General features: G+C 32.1%; 2 protein-coding genes across 2 annotated transcripts; one reads left to right on the forward strand and one right to left on the reverse strand.

Moving 5' to 3' along the window:
- Positions 1-368: 368 nt before the first annotated feature.
- On the forward strand, positions 369-5,738 carry LOC141689321 (dnaJ protein P58IPK homolog). The gene is made up of 9 exons (XM_074493580.1): positions 369-670; positions 1,070-1,235; positions 2,455-2,656; positions 2,770-2,930; positions 3,075-3,168; positions 3,262-3,474; positions 3,593-3,673; positions 4,038-4,256; positions 5,249-5,738. The coding sequence occupies exons 1-9, from the start codon at positions 544-546 to the stop codon at positions 5,420-5,422; spliced, it is 1,437 nt and encodes a 478-aa protein (XP_074349681.1). The 5' UTR covers positions 369-543; the 3' UTR covers positions 5,423-5,738.
- A 433-nt stretch (positions 5,739-6,171) lies between these two features.
- On the reverse strand, positions 6,172-8,776 carry LOC141689320 (serine/threonine-protein kinase-like protein CCR1). The gene has a single exon (XM_074493579.1). It carries the CDS (start codon positions 8,607-8,609, stop codon positions 6,300-6,302), a length of 2,310 nt encoding a protein of 769 aa, XP_074349680.1. The 5' UTR covers positions 8,610-8,776; the 3' UTR covers positions 6,172-6,299.
- Positions 8,777-17,289: the final 8,513 nt, after the last annotated feature.

Genomic DNA, 17,289 nt, shown 5'->3' on the forward strand with positions numbered 1-17,289 from the left:
GGAGAGGTAAATAGCTAATAACATTATTTTGGATTTTCTTCCCCTAGTGTCACATTAAGTTTAAATTTAATTTTTTTATTATTTTAAAAGAATATAATATATATACAAAATAAAGGTAATAGATTTGAAGTCTGGTCCAACAATTCTTCTTAGAAATCATGGTTAATTGTATTTAGACTTAAAAAAACCAAATCCACGAATGAATTTAGGTTTAGCATTGAAAATTATGATAATTACGATACAATAATTGCTACGTGTAAGAAAGCTATTGCATGAAAAAGGATAGCCACGTGGAGAGCGTTAATAGGCTAGTGCAACGTGGAATGACAAGCGAATCCTTGTTACACTTTCCTGCTGAACTATGTTTTTACATAACACAAGAACCCCCATCTCCGTCCCACTCCGAGTCCCGTACAACAAGATACATAAGTCATAACCTTAAACACAAACAAAACCCAATTATCTAAACCTATACTTACATACATAAACATCCGTATATATTGTTGCATACATGATCTTAACTAATCAATAAGTAAGACCAAGATGATGGGTATAAATCTTTGTGGAGTTGATTTTGTAGCTTGGAGAGGATTAGTATACACCGTATATATACTGCATTTTGTATGTATATGTCAATTCCTTTTTCTTCACCCTTTAGTCTCTGCCCTAGGTAATTTTCTTTTATTCACATCATCTGCCTTTACATACATGTGATTTTTACTAAATGCCCATTTCATAGTTCTTTACTTGTTCTGATCTGTGATTTTGTTTGTCAAGATTTTAGAATTTCATTGTTTTTTTTGCCTAAATAAAGTCGAAATCCATTTATTTTAATCAATTGGAAGAAGATATAAAGAAATAAGATTACCCCTTTTTTGGCGAAATAAAAAAGATTTGTTTTTTAGGATGCACGACTATTTTTAGTATCAAATTTGTATATAAGGACTTTACTTTTTGGTAGTTGAAGTTTTGTGGGATTATACGTCGATTAGGAGTCATAGTATGTTCATTGGGAAGATAGTAGGCAGGTGCTTTATGAATTTTGTTTGACATAAGTTATAATGTGCAGATGGCAAACCTGGTGATGTTGCGGAGTTGTTTGAAAGAGTTTCTCGTAGTGTCAAGGTGAAACGTTATAGCGAGGCTATTAATGATCTAAATGCTGCTATTGAGGCAGACCCAAGTCTATCTGAAGCATACCGGCATAAAGCATCTATCTTCCGCCAGTTGTGCAGGTTTAATTTTGAGAATTTAATATCCTTGTTTTTGTGTTCTCTGTGTAAAATTTTAAGAATATTTTATCTTTGTTTTTGTGTTATTTGGAAAGTATCTTATCTGTAAATATATTTTCCTGTACTGCCATCTCCAACCATGAACAGATTTCCAGATAATATCTACTCCTAGTATTACCTTATCAGATAAACTTTATGAGTACTTGACTTGATCAATATGCCGTCTTTTGCGGAGCGGTTTAAACCGTGACAGGTGGCTGTATAATATCAATACCTTTCTTGTAAATCCTTAATTCAGTAAATGATTTGGCTCAAAAGATGGGTTAAAGTGCTTTCATTTTATTCAGAGTTATATCAGAGTTAAACCTAAATCCTAATTTAGTTTATATGATCAAGGTCTCGTTACGTGTTTTATTGATCTAGTAGTCTGTAATATATAGCGCACACTCTTATTTCTGTTAATAATTCCTTTAGATATCACATCATCTGTCAAAACCTGCTATCATTGCACTGCCCACACATATTTTTTGCTCAGTATTTTTCTTCTACACAAGTAAGCCAGTGTATAGTACTTCTAGGGAGTTAGTATAATGGTAATATTTTTGTTGAACTTGGTGATTTTGAGGGCTTTTAGAGCTGCTAATAATCAACCATTTAAGACACATAGTGACATAGGCTTTCTTTGATGCACAAAGATGTTTTAGTTCGTAACCCTGACAAAACCTGTAATGAATGTTGCCACTTGGTTATAAATTTATTTATAAAGAATAAAAGGTGTTAGGTCTTATAATCCTGTACATTTCTTAAAGAAACTATATGCAATATACCTGCAAATTAGATGGTTGAGTTCGTGACGTTTTTGAGCTAATCATATGGTAGCTTAGCTTTGGGCTCTGCATAGAGGCCTCCAATTTGTATATATTGCAGTCATAGGGCCTGCTGCTGGACATCTTTTAGGCATGGATTCTTCTCTTTCTGTACAAAATCTTTGTATCTTGAGTTCAGATTTATTCTGATTATGTCATTATGACTTATCATATCGTTACATTGTTTGTTTAACGGGTAGCGACTAAATTGAACGACTTGATCTACCCGCTCTTTCCAAAAAGTTTATATTGCATTTCGAGCAAGTTTCACATGTATTCTGTAGCTGCATGATAGTGAGTTTGTAGTTTCTCTCTCTATTTGTAAATCAAATACAAACTGTACCCGTTGAATGTAGATATGAGGAATCAGAGGAAAGTTACAAAAGGTTTCTGGAGATGAAACCGGGAAATTCGGCTGTGGAGAAGGAGCTCTCTCAGTTGCATCAATCTCGAGATGCTCTAAATACTGCTATGAATCTCGTTAATTCAGGTGATTTTTCAAAGTCATTGGAATATGTGGACAAGGTTGTACTTGTTTTTTCTCCAGCATGCTCGAAGGTAACCATCAAATCTGTAACATTTGTGATCCTTGAATATTTTTTTGCTCATTCGCCTTTGTAGTATACCTTCATATTTTCTGACATGATGCATTGTTTTTTTCATTGTTGAAGGCCAAAATTCTGAAAGTTAAGCTATTGTTATTAGTTAATGATTATTCTAGTGCCATCTCTGAGACGGGATTTATTCTCAAAGAGGATGAGAATAATTTGGAGGCATTACTTATTCGTGGCCGCGCTTACTATTATTTAGCTGATCATGATGTTGCTATAAGGTATGTTCAAGTATTTTTTTTCCCTTCTGATACAGAAATAATGAACAAAGCATGCGCGCTGTCAAAATATATCCATGGGATTTGGGGGGGGGGAGATTAGTTGACACAGTAGAATCTTAAATATGATGCTGCATGGCTTTTCAGGCATTTCCAGAAAGGTCTCCGACTAGACCCAGAGCATAGTGAATTGAAGAAAGCATATTTTGGACTGAAAAACTTATTGAAGAAGACTAAAAGTGTAAATTAATATTGGCTGCTTAAGGCTTTTACGTGGTGCATATATATTTTCTTTCTTATTACCATCCTTTACTAATAGAAGTTACTAATGTAGGCAGAAGACAACGAAAATAGGGGAAAGTTGCGCCTTGCTGTGGAGGACTATAGAGCAGCCCTTGCTCTGGACCCTAATCATACTGCCTACAATGTAAATTTGCATCTTGGTTTATGCAAAGTATTGGTTAAGCTTGGTAGGGGAAAGGATGCTGTGAGCAGTTGTACAGATGCGCTTAACATTGATGGCGAGCTTCTGGAAGCTCTAGTGCAGGTCAGCCACGGTTATGAATTTTACAATATGTTTGTCCAAAGCTTCTAATTGTCTCTAGCATAACACGAATTTTCATGTAATCTATTAATTTCGATATTAATTTCTCTCTGTTCTCCAGAGGGGAGAGGCCAAACTTTTGGTAGAAGATTTTGAAGGTGCGGTCGCAGATCTAAGAACAGCTGCTGAGAAATCACCTCAGGTCAGTGTTAAAGTTCATAAGTTAAGAAAGTAACATTATATTGTACTAATTTCTCATGGCACAGCTCCATGATGTGTATAATAATTGATTAATTGAACTGTTTAAAGCTGTTTTTGATGTTGTGAACATGTCGCGTAGAGTTTGCTCTAATTGTCTTATTACTTCCATAGAATTGCATTGTGTTCTTTCTGTCCTCAATTTTCTTCCGTCTTCATAGTTCATAGTAGTATCTAGCATGTGGGTTACATATTGTTTTGTGGTTTTGGTAACAAGGGTTTTGGTAGCAAAGGAAAATAAACTCACGCCAAATCTTGTTAATTCCCACGAAGTTGTAGAACTAACATTACACGGGTCAATGTTGCAGGATATGAATATACGTCAAACACTGATGAAGGCTGAAAAAGCTTTAAAGATGAGCCAACGGAAGGACTGGTATAAGATTTTGGGGATTTCTAAAACTGCATCTATTTCAGAGATTAAGAAGGCTTATAAGAGGCTTGCATTGCAATGGCATCCAGATAAGAATGTTGACAATAGAGAAGAAGCAGAAGCCAAATTTCGCGACATAGCTGCAGCTTATGAGGTTTGTTTCTGCTAAATCTTTCTTCTTGTATTAGTTTCTATCACTCTGCTGCTTTCTTTTAGTCTCATTCATTATAAGAAAATTTATGATGAGCTTTTACATTAGCGCAAATGCTGCACAACATATTCAGTAAATGGCACTATGGTCTGCATCTAGACCTATGAATTTGCAAGATTCAGGTCCTGATTATTTATTTTGGGATATTAGATGATATAGTTTACCAAAAAGTATATTTTTTGTTCTGCTACTTTTGCTTTTGCAAGCTAATTTTTCTTTGTAGGCAGTGTAATTTATTTTAAGTTTCCATATCGGGTATTTCTATGAAAATTTGATACTAAGAAATTCCCATTTTGGACTCTTATATCATTATCTGCTTTTTTCCTAATTTTAAAACCCAGTAACACCAGACTTAAAATGAAACCCGTGAGCCAATGGCGAGTTGTGTTGGTTCTCTTTACCTAAACCCGATTCTTAAAAAATTTATTACCTTTGGGGTTGAACTATGGGTCTCTGGACTTTGAAAAGGAATTTGCCTACTTTTTTCACACTATCCCCAATAACAATCTTGCCTTGCATTCAGAAGACGTCAAATTTTGCGTTTTTAAATGTGAGGAGATTTTTTATTTTACGAATTGAGTAGTAATGCCAAATGTGTTAATACACTGCTTACTAAGTTATAGCCGATTGCAAAAGGATAATGTCAAAGTAGCGTAATTCTCATTACTTAATATTGATACATATAGGAATTACATTGATATCTTTTGATTTCCTAGTTTACGTACTGGAGATTTTCCTGTAATGTATTTATGCTACAGGTTTCATTGTTGCTTACTTTTAAGTGTCCTTTTTTGTAGTGGTATAACTGTATAAGCATATGGTAGTGTAATAACAAGAATTCAAGACAATTATTTTATGTTGATGTTCCTGTGTATGCTGATCAGCACTTCCGTTGTTCCTGTGTATGCTGACCAGCACTACCGTTTTTCTTACAGGTGCTTGGGGATGATGAAAAACGTACGAGGTACGACCAAGGTGAAGATGTAGAAGACATGGGCATGGGTGGGGGTGGAGGAGGTGGATTTAACCCTTTCGGTGGAGGGGGGCAACAGTTTACTTTCCATTTTGAAGGAGGGTTTCCTGGTGGAGGTGGAGGATTCCACTTTTGACAACAATGGCTATGAAGATTTTGATACTTGCATTATGGCTTCAAAAAAAGAGTCAGTAGCAATTCTACCCTTTTTAGCATTCTATTTTTTGAACCAACTGCCGACTGACTGGCACATTGTATAACATGTTAGGCATATATTTTTGCTATTAGTCCTAGAGGATAGACATTTAAGGAAGTTGTACTTAGTGTCCTGGATTTATGTCATGTAAAAGCTCTCGTTTCATAACTTGTATACCCCAAGATTTGAGAATTCCCGGCAGACTTTGATGTGTGTACTTCCGATTCAAAATACAAGAAAGGCAAATGAATTCACAGTGGTAGTGGAATAAGCACTGACATGAGCTAACCTCACAAAGGCAAGTGCATGCATGGAATGTCAATACTCTACTCTTTCCTACAAAGACTCGTGTTATATATGCCAAAAAAAACAGATTTGGCAAGTTTTTTGTGTGATAAACAAACCACAAATAACTATCCCTGCAAACACAAGAAACGATGAAGTAATATTATAGACATGAATTCAGTGTTTGCTTGACCTTCAAATTCAAACTTGTATCCTGAAATCAAATTCCACAAAACTTGTAAATTTGGTTTCACGTTTTTCTTTTTCTGTTCACAACAGTGCAAATTGATGGATTGAAGCTGTTGTACAAGTATTCTTAGTTTCTGACCATGTTCAACCTTTGTAAAGGAAACCTGTTTATTAGAGTTGGAACAACAGGGCTTAAATCTGTTGTAGAAAGAATATTTTACAAGAAGATCAAGAAATATACAGTTGAGGAGAACAGCAGTTACGAAAAGCTGCTATTCATCATGTTTACAGCTTTAGAAGAAACAATCTTATATGAATTTCGAAGCCTTGAAATGAATAAAAACTACAATACCACCATGTCCTTGACAAGGCGTTCTAATATTAGTACCAAATCTGTCATTGTAGGACGGTCACTAGGATTTTCCCTTAATGCTAGCTCCGCTGCTTCAGCAAGTTTAAACAGAGGTTCCACATTTCTGGGAAGAGGAATATATCTGTCAATTGTTGCAGCTGCCTTTCCTTGTCGAATCATGGGCAGTGCCCAGTCCACTATACTAGGAGTGTCGCAATCTCTATCATAAGCTTTCCTCCCACTTAAAATTTCTAGCAGTACGATTCCAAAGTTGTAGACGTCCGCTTTTATATCTTCAATAACATCGGTTTCATTTAAAGTTAAGAGCCCGAAATCTGCTATTCTTGCTCCCCAGTCTGCATCCAGTAGAATATTTGAGCTCTTTACATCGCGATGGATGATTGGAGGTGAAACTTCCTTGTGAAGGTACTCAAGTCCTTTTGCAGCCTGCAGTGCAATATTCAAGCGAAGGGTCCAGTTTGGAGGTGCAAGTCCCCCATGGAGATGGTCATGAAGTGTCCCATGGGGCATAAACTCGTAAACAAGTAATCTTTCCCCCATTTCTGCACAATACCCCAGCAGATTCACAATATTGGTATGTCTGATACTGCAAAGGATCTCCAGCTCCATTTCAAAATCCCGATTGTTTGTGTGAATTATTGTAGCAGCATTTGCTCTCTTCACTGCAACTTGCCTTCCATCCGGGAGCAGAGCTTTATAAACAAAGCCATAGCTTCCCCTGCCAAGCTCATTAAATTCCTTAAACCCATTGGTAGCATCCTTTAGTTCAGTAAGTCGGAAAATTTGAGCTACCCCGGGACATGGGGTCACAACCACAGGTGGATGTGAATCAGTAAGGGCTTCAGTTTCCAACTCTTTGCCAAGACACAATGCAAACTGTTTCGTTGTCCCCCTTTTGTTCTTCTTAGCAAACAGGCCGGGTAAAAGGCACCAGCAGATTAATATCAATACCAAACCAGATGCAGAAGCAGCAACTACAAGGATTAATCTTCGCAGCTGGTGCTGATGCTTACGCTTCATATCTGACAACGGATGAAGCTTGCATATGTCCCAACATGAGCTGTTTTGGCAAAGAGAGCAAGCTGTGCATACTCTATCAGCATTCTCGCTACATGAACTAGAAGTGAAGAAACCTTCCGAACAATTTACCCCACAAGGAGAACATATACTAAGCTCTTTCCGAACACACAAGCTACTTAAATCGGTCTCATGGAGTGAACTTGCATTGAAAGCAAATTTCCCTTGACCGCAAGATCCAGGAGTACACAGGCCAGGACTACACAACTGAAATGGAGGATCATAGTCCGGTGTAGATGTCATGTTAGAAAACCAACAATCAAGCACCAAATCATCTTCTCTAATACCACACGTGATATAATCTGAAGAAGCAATTGCCAAAAACCCAGAAGCCTTTGGAATAGAAGATGAGTTAAAGCTCCCCCAACACTCAATCCCATGATTATCTTGTCGAATCCCACAAAAGTGGTGTGCACCAGCAGCCAAAGATACAAATCCAATCTCAAGTGGAGGAGACTTTAGATAATCATTTTTACCCCAACAATGCACCTCATCATTAACTTGTGATAGTCCACAAACAGAACCTCTCCCTGAAGCTAATGAAAAGAATTTCTCGGACGATGATTCACCGTAAACTTGTAAACTAGTAGAGTGTGGACCCCAGCACAGAATGGTATCTTCTCTGGATAAACCACAACTAAAACCTTCACCAGAAACAACTGTTTTCAAAACAAGATTACTAACCACTTGATCATAAAACAGACTACTCTGTTGTGAACTCAAACTTCTATTACTTTTTCGAACAATATCCCAGCAATCAACTGAACCCGAATCATTATCAGAATAGTAAGATCCTCTTATAGCACAAACATGACTAGTACCAGCTGCAATGTGGGAATAAGATGTAGACTGAAAGACCTGAGGAACAAGATTATTAGTGATAGAACTCCAACAATATGCTTGAGAAGTATTAGCTAATATCCCACAAATAAAACCATCACCCCCCGAGAGAGCAGCCATTGGAGGAATATTAGCAGAATAAGCAGGTGAATTGTTTGATGCAGATGAGCTACTACTAGTGTTATTACTCCAACAGATCACAGCTTGTTTGCCACTTGCATCGATAGCGCAGAAGAAGCCATCCGTGCCAAACGCAGCTGCTATGGATCCCATCGATCCAAAGCCATGAGCAGAGTGCATTAAGATAAATAAAAGGATGACAAAGAAGGCAGAAGAAGCAGAAGAGTTGTGATGTTTTTTCATTAGATGTAAATTTGGATATGAAGGGGGGATGATGGAGTATGATTGAATGAAACAGGATAGCTGAAGAAGCAATTATGAGAATGACTCTTGTTGTTGGTGTTTGTGCTTGATTGATGCTCAACTGGATGGAGATTATGGTGAGCAGGATTCAACGTGGGTGTCTTCATTTTTTTTTCATTTCTCCAGTGTTTACCGTTGCAACTTGTAAATTTATATTACTGCGCCACAAGTTCGTTAGTTACTTGCAGTCAAAGGTTCCTTGAAACAAAGAAAAGGCAAGTGGTCGTAAATGGGTCAATTTTAGTAATCATGTTACAGTGTAACATTTATTTTATATTATTTTCTTAAGTAAAAAATTGATTACTACCCCTTACATTTGTAAATTCAAATTCTCATAATTTTTAATACAAGCGGGGAATTTAAACTTGTGAGCATTTAGTACATAATTAATAAATTCGGTTAACAAAAATTAAAATTTTAATTTCTTGTATCAGTATTTGGATTAGTTATAAACTACATGAAATGCAAACTCATTTCTTATAAAAGTCAAATCATAGCCTTGCCGCCTACTAGATTTCCATATCGTTCGCGTTTCTATTGACAGCCCTCCATTATCATTCCCCGTTACCATTCCGGGCAATCATCCCAAGCGGCTTACGATGCGTCAGGGTACCATATAAGTTGTTTAAAATATTAATGCTCAATGTGACCAATTTGCTTTTCAGGTTGGGCATGTGCAAGAGTGGCCAAAATTTTTGGTATAAATTTTAACCTAAATTTGGACTGAGACAATTTTATGTTACAATAGTTCGGTCTAAATTTTGGTCCAAATTCATATATTAATATTTTATTCTTTTAATTATAAATATATTATTATTTTAATGTGTTGATACTAATTCACATACTTATTCATATTAATTTCAAACTTAAAAATTTATTAAATCATAAAACATTACACTTAAACAAGAAAAAATAATATTATAATTAAATTAACTAAAAGAAAAATAGCAAATATTGATTGAACTACTCCGACTTAGTATATTTTTCCCACAAATGCTCGATTAATGCATCTTGAAGAACAATATGAGTTTTTTTATTTTTCGATATCGTCAAAGAAATTGTTGATATCGAGTATTTTCATCATTTTCAAGTGTCTCAACTTCTGGATTTGGAATTTCGATCCGCTCTTGAATTGGAGCACTCAAATCACGTTCATTTTCAATCAAGTATATTATTAATTTGAATTAAAAATATATTTTTGTTAAATAACAATTATATATATAAGTGAAAATTAAAAAATATAATTAAAAAATACTTAATATATATATAATAACATTCAATCAAAAAACTAATTAATGAATATATAAAATATAAAAAATTAATATTTTATTATTAAAAAATTTAGGTCGGTCATTTAGACTGACACTATTTACAGGACACTAAGCCACTGTTAAGTAGATTTGGACCTAGAGCCTAGCAATCGGATATAAAGTGACAAACAAATTTTGTGTATTAAGAAGATGCGGCTACGAAAGTGGGGTTGCTACGAGACAGAAAACGATAATACAGTGTGGATCTGTTGTGTCCCTAAAAAATGATAAACAAGGGTGAGACAAGAGTACAAGATGCATGTGAGTAGCAATTGGCTAGCCGAATACCAGTTTAGACCATGCTTCTTTTTGCTGTTTTTTATTAGTACCTTCTTTTTTATTTTAAGTACATTTTTTTCAAAACTACATTATTCACTACATGACTGTATGAAGAAAACCCAGAGAGATTTGTAAATGTTTTTTATAATTAAAAGGAAAGTATTAATAATAAATAATTATAAAATTCCCAAATTGGTATCAAAATGTATCTCAAATGTCAATATAATGGGAATACAAATCAATTAATAATAGTAAATATTGCATTCACAAATTTTTTTTAATACAAATATCCTGAATTATAAATCACTAATACTAAATCATTTAAAATCATATTTTATTACCCAATTTTGTACCAATAACACTTGTAACACTTCTCATTAATGATATTCATACAAAATAACAATGGTCAAAAATTGTTTGAGTTCACATTTTAAAATTTTATAATAGGAGATGGCTACCAAATATATTAAATAATAATTTATATTTTGAATTATAAAGAGATATAATCTCTTTCTTACTAATAAGGAAAACTTCCCTTAATGAAAAAAAATCAAGGTATCAAAATATTAAATTGATTATCACCATATTTTTAAACTAGTTTACTAATCTGCGGTTAGAAAGAGATTATAAAATAATATTCTAGAGAAATTTATTTTATGCAAGTTAGAAAATTATTAAGATGATAACTTTAAATTGAAGAGAAAGTTTACTAATTAAAGAATAAAGCGTTTAGTAAAATAATAAGACTGTAATTTCAGTGAAAAAGAAAATGCAGGGAAAATAAATATTATTTGAATTATTTATTAATTCAAAGTTCGAGAAGATTTGAAAAATAGACCGCGAGACGATGTGAGGGGTGTCACCTCACCGCGGTCGTCTTCTCCTTCATTAATATAAATAAATATATTGATGATTAATTTATATTATTTTCGAGTTTGATTTCTCGTAACTAACTGCATTACTACATCATATAAGTGTTATATATTGATTTTTTTTTATTTCACATTTATGAAAACTACAACTTTTTTTCCTATTTTCAGTTTGTAATCTCCAGAACTACATATACATTAATATTTTAAATTTTTATTTATCAAGTTATATTATATTTTTAAAATATTTATATAAATATATAATGATTATAAATTTATAATAAAAATAATAGAATAACATGTGGTCGTAATTTAGTAGAATAAATATACTATTTCTAATAGTTTAGCAGATATGTAACACTATTATTTATATCTTTTAATAATATAAAAAGTTGTATTCGTAGTTTAGTAGGATAAATATACTATGTTTAACAGTAGCTTAATAATTTAGTAGTTTATTAGATATATAACACTATTTATTTATTTTTATAATAGTTAAAATTAGGGAATTATCGTTGAACTAAATCGTTGAACTAAATTATATTTATTTCGACTATTATAATATACCATAATATAGTATAGATTTAACATGGTACGCGTGTTAGTGGGGTAATTTTGTAAACACAACGAGACGGACCATTAAGCGAGGTTGGTGCCAGATAACTGAATTCCAAACAAGCTCGATTGGATTGGCCAAGCTCTCGTTTGCCTAGAACTTCTCAAAAACTTCATGATCCAGGATCTGAATTCCTCACGTGCATCCTTCCTCTGTCTCCTTTTTTATTTATCGAAATTTTTGTGGCGTGTGTATAGATATATAATAAAAAATGATGCGATAAAGTTTAATTAAATTTTTTTATCAATACACTCCCTATGTTTATAACACAAACCCTTCATTTATTTGTGCATAGTTTATAATACTTCCTTCGTCTTAATTTATTTGTCTTATTTGACTTTTTACGGTTAAATTGACCTAACTTTAACCGAAAATTTCATATAGTATAATATCGAAAATACTTATAAAATTTATATCATTAGAAAGTATGTTTAATCTACTTTTATATGTATATATTAATTTTTCAAAATAATGAAAGAATGAGTTTTTATTTAAGGTCAAAATTGAGTCAATTTGACCATTAAAAGTCAAATAAGATAGATAAATTGTAACGGAGGAAGTATGTATCCCTATTATGAATTGCATAACCCAATTATTTATGTTTTCTTTTATTTATAAAAAAGGATCGGTTTTGCTATGCAGCTGAACTAAAGTAGAGATCACGTTTAACTGTGGGCTATTCAAAGTTGGTTTCTCCAAATTTACTTAAATCGTGACTAAAGCTTCGAAACCGATACAATCATAATGATCATATGTTAAACGGATGATGATCATCTTTATCAACTTGACCAACGGTTACTAGAAACAACGGAAGTAATCAATGAATAAGTTGTTACTCTTTAAATTGCGCAAATTGCAAATAATAATTAGAGGAGAATCCAAAACGGACATGTGCGTGTACACACTTGTTATGAGACTGCCGAATGAATAATAAAAGGTTAAAGTGTCTGAGAGGTCAAAACTCAAAATACATATCCCAGACAAATTTATTATGCAATCTGTGTAGGCCATGTGCATTCTCCCTCACATAATTTCTAGTAGTAGGAGTATTTAATTTATCAAGGGAGCATGAATCCAGACAATACCAATTTCATATTTGTTGGCTTCTTGTTGTATTGGAGACTCCTACTGTCCCTCAATTCACAACTTGTTATAGTACAATGTATAATTGCTCCATCCCAGGCCCATCATTTCCTTTCATGTTCGTTTCGATATTTCTCAGTTTTCTTTTTTACTAAAATCAATATTTCTATCAAGTAGGACACAACACGAAAGTTGCCCCAATCCTCAATTTCGTGATTTATTGGAATATAATTTATAAAAATACTATAATCTCTAAAACAGTTCTTAAAATCGTTCGTAAAGGGTGATGCGTAATGTACATGTGTGCCCAAAAATTAAAACGTTTTAAAAAATTTTTGAAAATGAATTTGAGATACCTAATCTTTTATATTATACTAAAACAAATTACAGTTGATATCATCATATCTTATGTCCTTTAACGACTTACATCATCAAATATATATCAAATCTTATATATTAAACTCTTATCAATTTTGCTGATTTTATCTTCCACTAACAAACCCTCATCATTTAATTTACTTTTAACTTCTCTCTTTCATTTATTACTTCCACTAATTCTCTTTTTTACTCATTTATCATTTATCTTTTACCCATTTCTCATTCTCTTTCTTCCTCATTTTTATATTTTTAAATTAATAATTTTCAATAGTTTCATTTTCCTCACTAATTTTATCTTATTCAAAATTAATTTTATTTACACCAATATTCATTATTATATTTTAATATTTAATAAAAAGTTGATTATTCTATTATTTATCGGCACAGCTAATGAAAAAATAACCTTGATTACTCGAAAATAGAGGTTAAAATACTACGAGAAAAAGGTAACATAATACAGTTGCCATTTCTGATATTCAAAAATTTATATTTTTCTCATTTTTCTTTTAAATAAGTTAACCTCAAAATATAATTATCTATTTAGTTCATATATAAATTAAACTTAATATACAAATAACTAGTTTAGTAAGACGTCCTTCGCAACGACCTTCTAAAATAATGTTTGATTTTTTTTTTGTATTTTTTATGTGATATAAGTCATTTTGAAATTTTGAATAATAAATCAAGAAATTTAAAAAGTCGTTCTCTCGTTGAACATGTTTAGTCTAATGAGACGCTCTCTCATTATTCACAAATCTGATATCATAAAATTACATTATTTATTAGTCAATAATCAATATAATATGTTTTCTATTTAATAATATAAAAATTGACAAAAATATATATGAGATGCGTCATTTCACTGCCCACCTCTTCTCATTTACATAACTAAAACATAATGATACAACAATTTTAAAAAAAAGTTGAATAAACATATTTATACATATTTGTCATTATAATATTTAATATTACATAGGCTAAAAAATAAATGAATAAATTTTAAAAATATAATTTAATAAGTTGATTTTAGGAGAAATAGAATAAATGATATTAAAAAAGAAATTTAGGAGAATATCATGATGATAAGTTGATTTAGAGAGAAAGGAGAAATTTTAGAGGAATATTATGATGACAAGTTGATTTCAGAAATTTTAATGAAAATATTGTAAAAGTTTAGGAGAATATTATGAGTGGCATAAATATTTATAGATAATTGTCATCATAATATTTCATAGGCTAAAACTTAAAGAAAAATTTAAGAAAAATATAATATGGTAAGTTAATTTTAGGAGAAAGAGAAGAAATTGTATTAAAAAGGAAATTTAAAAGAATATCAAAATGGTAAGTTGATTTAAAGAGAAAGTAGATGTTTTACCATAATATTATGACAGTAAGCTGATTTCAAAAATTTTAATGAAAAATGTTATAGAAATTTAAGGAGAATATATTTCTATTTAACAATATAAAATTGAGAAAATTATAAAATAAATTAAAAGATGTACACCTTACCGCCCTCGTTTTCTCTTTTACATAAGTATAACATAATGATATAAAATTTAAATAAATTGAAAAATCATTTTTATATATACTTATCTTTATAATATTACATAGGCTAAAAAATTAAAAGAATAATTATAGAAAAATATAATATAATAAGTTAATTTTAGGAGAAAGAGGAGAAACAATATTAAAAATGAAAATTTAGAAAAATATCAAGATGGTAAGTTGATTTAAAGATAAAGGAGAAATTTTAGGAGAATATTATTACGCCAAGTTGATTTCAAAAATTTTAATGAAAAATATTTTAAAAATTTTAGGAGAATATTACGAGTGACGATAAATATTTACAGGTACTTGTCTTTGTAATATTTCATAGGCTAAAACTGAAGAGAAATTTTTTAGAAAAATATAATACATTAAGTTGATTTAGGAGAAAGTAGAAGTTTTAGAAGAATATTACGATGCCTACTTATTTTTGGTTTAAATCATTGAAAAGTCAAAGATATTTTATTCAATTTACTACATATCATTATTTATAGAATACAAAAATAATTTCGTGTATTAAATAAACCATAGTACGGTACCTACTGACAGACTCCCAAATCTTTAATATTTCAGCATGCAATGTATGATTGTTCTATTTTTTATTTAAAAAATGTTTATTCATTTGGAATAGTTCAAAAAAAGAATAAAATGGAAGTTCAAACAAAAAAAAACTTATCTAAAAATCAGATTTTGATAATTTTACAGTCCATGCGAAACTCACAAGTAATTTTTAATTTAGTGGGGGTTTAAAAATTTTGTCCACCAAATATTATCCAGAAATTGAAAAAAATAAATAGTTATGAATTTTGCATTATTATCATGTTGAGTTTATGATGCATACTTTTTTTAGGTTTACATCATTGAAAATGTAGGATATTAAATTCAATTTATAATACACACTTATTATTTGTTAAAGAGTATTCTTTTTTTTTAATTCAACGACTATAATCAATTTACTTAAATATCTAAAGGTGCTTATTAAATATTTTCTAGGATTGTATTTGGACATTGCTATCGCATTCTAGTATTTAAACAGTAATAGAACAATATAAATATTTTTTATTTATGATTGTATTAAGATATAATCTTAATCGTCTATTTTTAAAAATATCATATTAATGGTTGAGATTGTTTTGGCGGTATGTGATCAAAATTTTTGATAAGAAGTCTCTTACGCTTATTATATATAAGGATATATATATATATATATATATAATGTTTAGCTAATCTAACTCATATATTTATCATCGGTATCAATGACACAAGATCATTATACTCGGCAAGAATAGGAAAATCATTTCACAATCTATTAATAGTTGTAATCTTTTGAAATTCTTAAATCCATATAAACAACTTTATTCTTGTAAAAAATATACTACTAGATTTTTACAGATTTGTAATATTTGAGCACGAATTTAAATGTTCATATTTTAAAAAGGAGTAAACGTTTATGAACATAAACTCAATAGTGAGCTTATAAATTCGTGATATGATCCAATTATTTAATAAACTTACAAACACACTGATAGGGATAAATAAATTATGATTGTATAATACTGCATTAATTGTACAAGCTGTGGGCTGCTAGGCCCAATAAAAAGATATATGAAACTCAGACCAGAAAGGTTAAGCCTGATGGACCAGATCAGGCCTGATGGAATAAAAAAGGCCCAAAAGCCCTAATTATTAATTAATTTCGTAATTAATTAATAAGGGAAAAATCAGCTATTGAGAAGAGTCCCGATAAGGATATAAATCCTTATAGATTAGCCTCAAGGGGACCTAAAAGGATAAGGAATCAGCTTCCTACTTCCTAGGACTCCTAAGTCTATCCTAATTCAGAGGCTTGTCCACCAAGTCTCCTATACCAAGTCCAATTCAAGGACTCCCACATCTATATAAGGGGTCTCACCCCCACCAATCAGAACTACGTTTTTTGACTTGATTCTCTAATTCACAGAGATACGTAGGCATCTCGTAAAGGCAGATTGAGTCACGAAACACGAGAGCAGCCATTAAAGGCCTTGAGCTCCCGAATCTTAGTATTAAATACAGCAAGTAATGACCTTGATTTCTTATCCATAACATTTGGCGCCGTCTGTGGGAAGCAATAACAACCATGGCGAGAACACGGAGAACAATTGGAGCTCTAGAGAAAGGAACACCATCAGAGACAACCCAGGTGATTTCATCAACCGTGGAGGTTCCTCCCCATTCAACTTATGCATCTACTCAGGGGGAAGCCCAGACAGGGGCAACTCAACCTCAGCCACAAGGGACAACTCCCCCGACTATTCAAGGTACGAATCCTCAAGTTCAGCAAGTACATGTACCTGTGAATTCTCGACCCGTCGGGTATGAATATTCAACTGTTGTTACTACTAACCCCCCTTATGGGATGCCCCTTCACCCTGAGGTTGGAGGAAGCGGATATGCTGGGCGAAGCGAAGCACGAGGGCGGTCGCCCCCCTATATACGAGGTTTGGGTCCTATCCCTGAGGATCGGGAATTTTCTGGTCCATACACTGAGAGAGACTCCG

Source organism: Apium graveolens, chromosome 10, assembly GCF_009905375.1.
Source record: "Apium graveolens cultivar Ventura chromosome 10, ASM990537v1, whole genome shotgun sequence".
NCBI lineage: Eukaryota > Viridiplantae > Streptophyta > Magnoliopsida > Apiales > Apiaceae > Apium > Apium graveolens.